The sequence below is a fragment of the Leucopleurus acutus genome, assembly GCF_964270905.1.
Source record: "Leucopleurus acutus genome assembly, chromosome: 2".
In the NCBI taxonomy this organism is placed as follows: Eukaryota; Metazoa; Chordata; class Mammalia; order Artiodactyla; family Delphinidae; genus Leucopleurus; species Leucopleurus acutus.
In genome coordinates, this window is record NC_139143.1 from 58,483,303 (window position 1) to 58,485,234 (window position 1,932).

Genomic DNA, 1,932 nt, shown 5'->3' on the forward strand with positions numbered 1-1,932 from the left:
ATGAAATTAGAACATTTTCTCATACCATATACAAAAATAAACTCAAAATGGATTAAAGACCTAAATGCAAGACCTGAAGCCATAAAACTCCTAGAAGAGAACATAGGCAGAATATTCTTTGATGTAAATTGTAGCCATATTTTTTTGGATTTGCCTCCTAAGACAAAGGAAACAAAAGCAAAAATAAACAAACGGAACCTAATTAAGCTTAAAAGCTTTTGCACAGCAAAGGAAACCATTGACAAAATTAAAAAAGGATCTACTGAATGGGAGAAAGTATTTGCAAATGATATGACCAATAAGGGGTTAATATCATATATATATGTATACATATATACACACACATAGACACACAGACACAGCTCATACAACACAATAACAAAAAATGAACAACCTGATTAAAAAATGGCCAGAAGACTTAAATAGACATTTTTCAAAGAAGACATACAGATGGCCAACAGGCACGTGAAAAGATGCCCAACATCACTAATCATCAGAAAAATGCAAATCAAAACCACAATGAGATATCATTTCACACCTGTCAGAATGACTATCATCAAAAAGACCATAGGCAGCTCCCTATTGCTGGAGGAGAAAAGTGCCCCGGATCCTTTCAGGACTCTTGGTCTTTTGGAAGCGACCCAAATAGAGTGAGGGAAGAGGGAGGAAAATCCCTTGGATCCCTGCAGGGTTAATTTATTCAAAAATGAAATAAGAGAAAAATACTCAACATGCAAAAGTCTTGTGAAGAAAATGAAGGAAAAGCACCGAACATGCCAAAGGCTGAGGAAGACCGCCCTATGGAAGCTGTACCACAGGAGGCAGAAAGAAATCCTCAACCTTCTGAAGAAGGTGTAAGCCAGGAAGCAGAAGGAAACCTTAGAGGAGGGCTGACTCAGCCTGGTCAGGGATATAAAGAGGACACTCCGGTTAGGCATTTGGACCCAGAAGAAATGATAAGAGGAGTAGATGAGTTGGAAAGGCTTAGGGAAGAGATAAGAAGAGTAAGAAACACGTTTGTGATGATGCATTGGAAACAAAGACATTCACGCAGCCGTCCTCATCCTGTGTGCTTTAGGCCTTGAATTCTTTTTTTATTTTTTGTCTGATATTAAAATCTGGTGCCTGCTTTCTTTCTGTTAGCATTTTCTGATGTATCTTTGACTTTTGTTTTATTTTTAATCATCTGGTGGAGTTTTGCTTTAGGTAGTGTCCTTATTACCAGCATATGGATTTTGTATTTTGACACATTCTCCAGGTCTGTTTTTCAACTGGGAAGTTTCACACATATGCATGAAAATATGTTCATTCCATATTGTAAAGTAAAACATAACAGGTTACAAAGTAGCATATTTAGTATCAGCTCACATATGTAGGAGAAAATCTCAAATTGCGTGTGTGTGCGTGTGTATACATGGATACATATATCAAAAATTTAACTGTGCTTATTTCTTTTTTTTTATAAGACTTTTTTTTTTTAGATGTTGGTAGGAGTTTATTAATTAATTTATTTTTGCTGTGTTGGGTCTTCGTTTCTGTGCGAGGGCATTCTCTAGTTGTGGCAAGTGGGGGCCACTCTTCATCGCAGTACGTGGGCCTCTCACTATCGTAGCCTCTCGTTGTGTAGCACAGGCTCCAGATGCACAGGCTCAGTAGTTGTGGCTCACGGGCCTAGTTGCTCCGCGGCATGTGGGATCCTCTCAGACCAGGGCTCGAACCCGTGTCCCCTGCGTTAGCAGGCAGATTCTCAACCACTGCGCCACCAGGGAAGCCCAACTGTGCTTATTTGTGTGTGGTGTGAGTTTTTTTCTTTTTGCTCATATGTATTTTTTAATGAACACGTCACACATACAAAAAGAATTAAAGTTTTTTTTTATAATTAAGAGTCAATCAAATAATTTGCAACCAGTTTATAAGGGCAATGGGGGCACC

General features: G+C 38.7%; 1 protein-coding gene across 1 annotated transcript; it reads left to right on the forward strand.

Annotated features, from left to right (window-relative positions):
• Nucleotides 1-619: 619 nt before the first annotated feature.
• Nucleotides 620-1,323, forward strand: LOC309957392 (transcription elongation factor A protein-like 8). The gene has a single exon (XM_082832602.1). The coding sequence runs from the start codon at nucleotides 732-734 to the stop codon at nucleotides 1,083-1,085; it is 354 nt and encodes a 117-aa protein (XP_082688728.1). The 5' UTR covers nucleotides 620-731; the 3' UTR covers nucleotides 1,086-1,323.
• The last annotated feature ends 609 nt before the right edge of the window (nucleotides 1,324-1,932 follow it).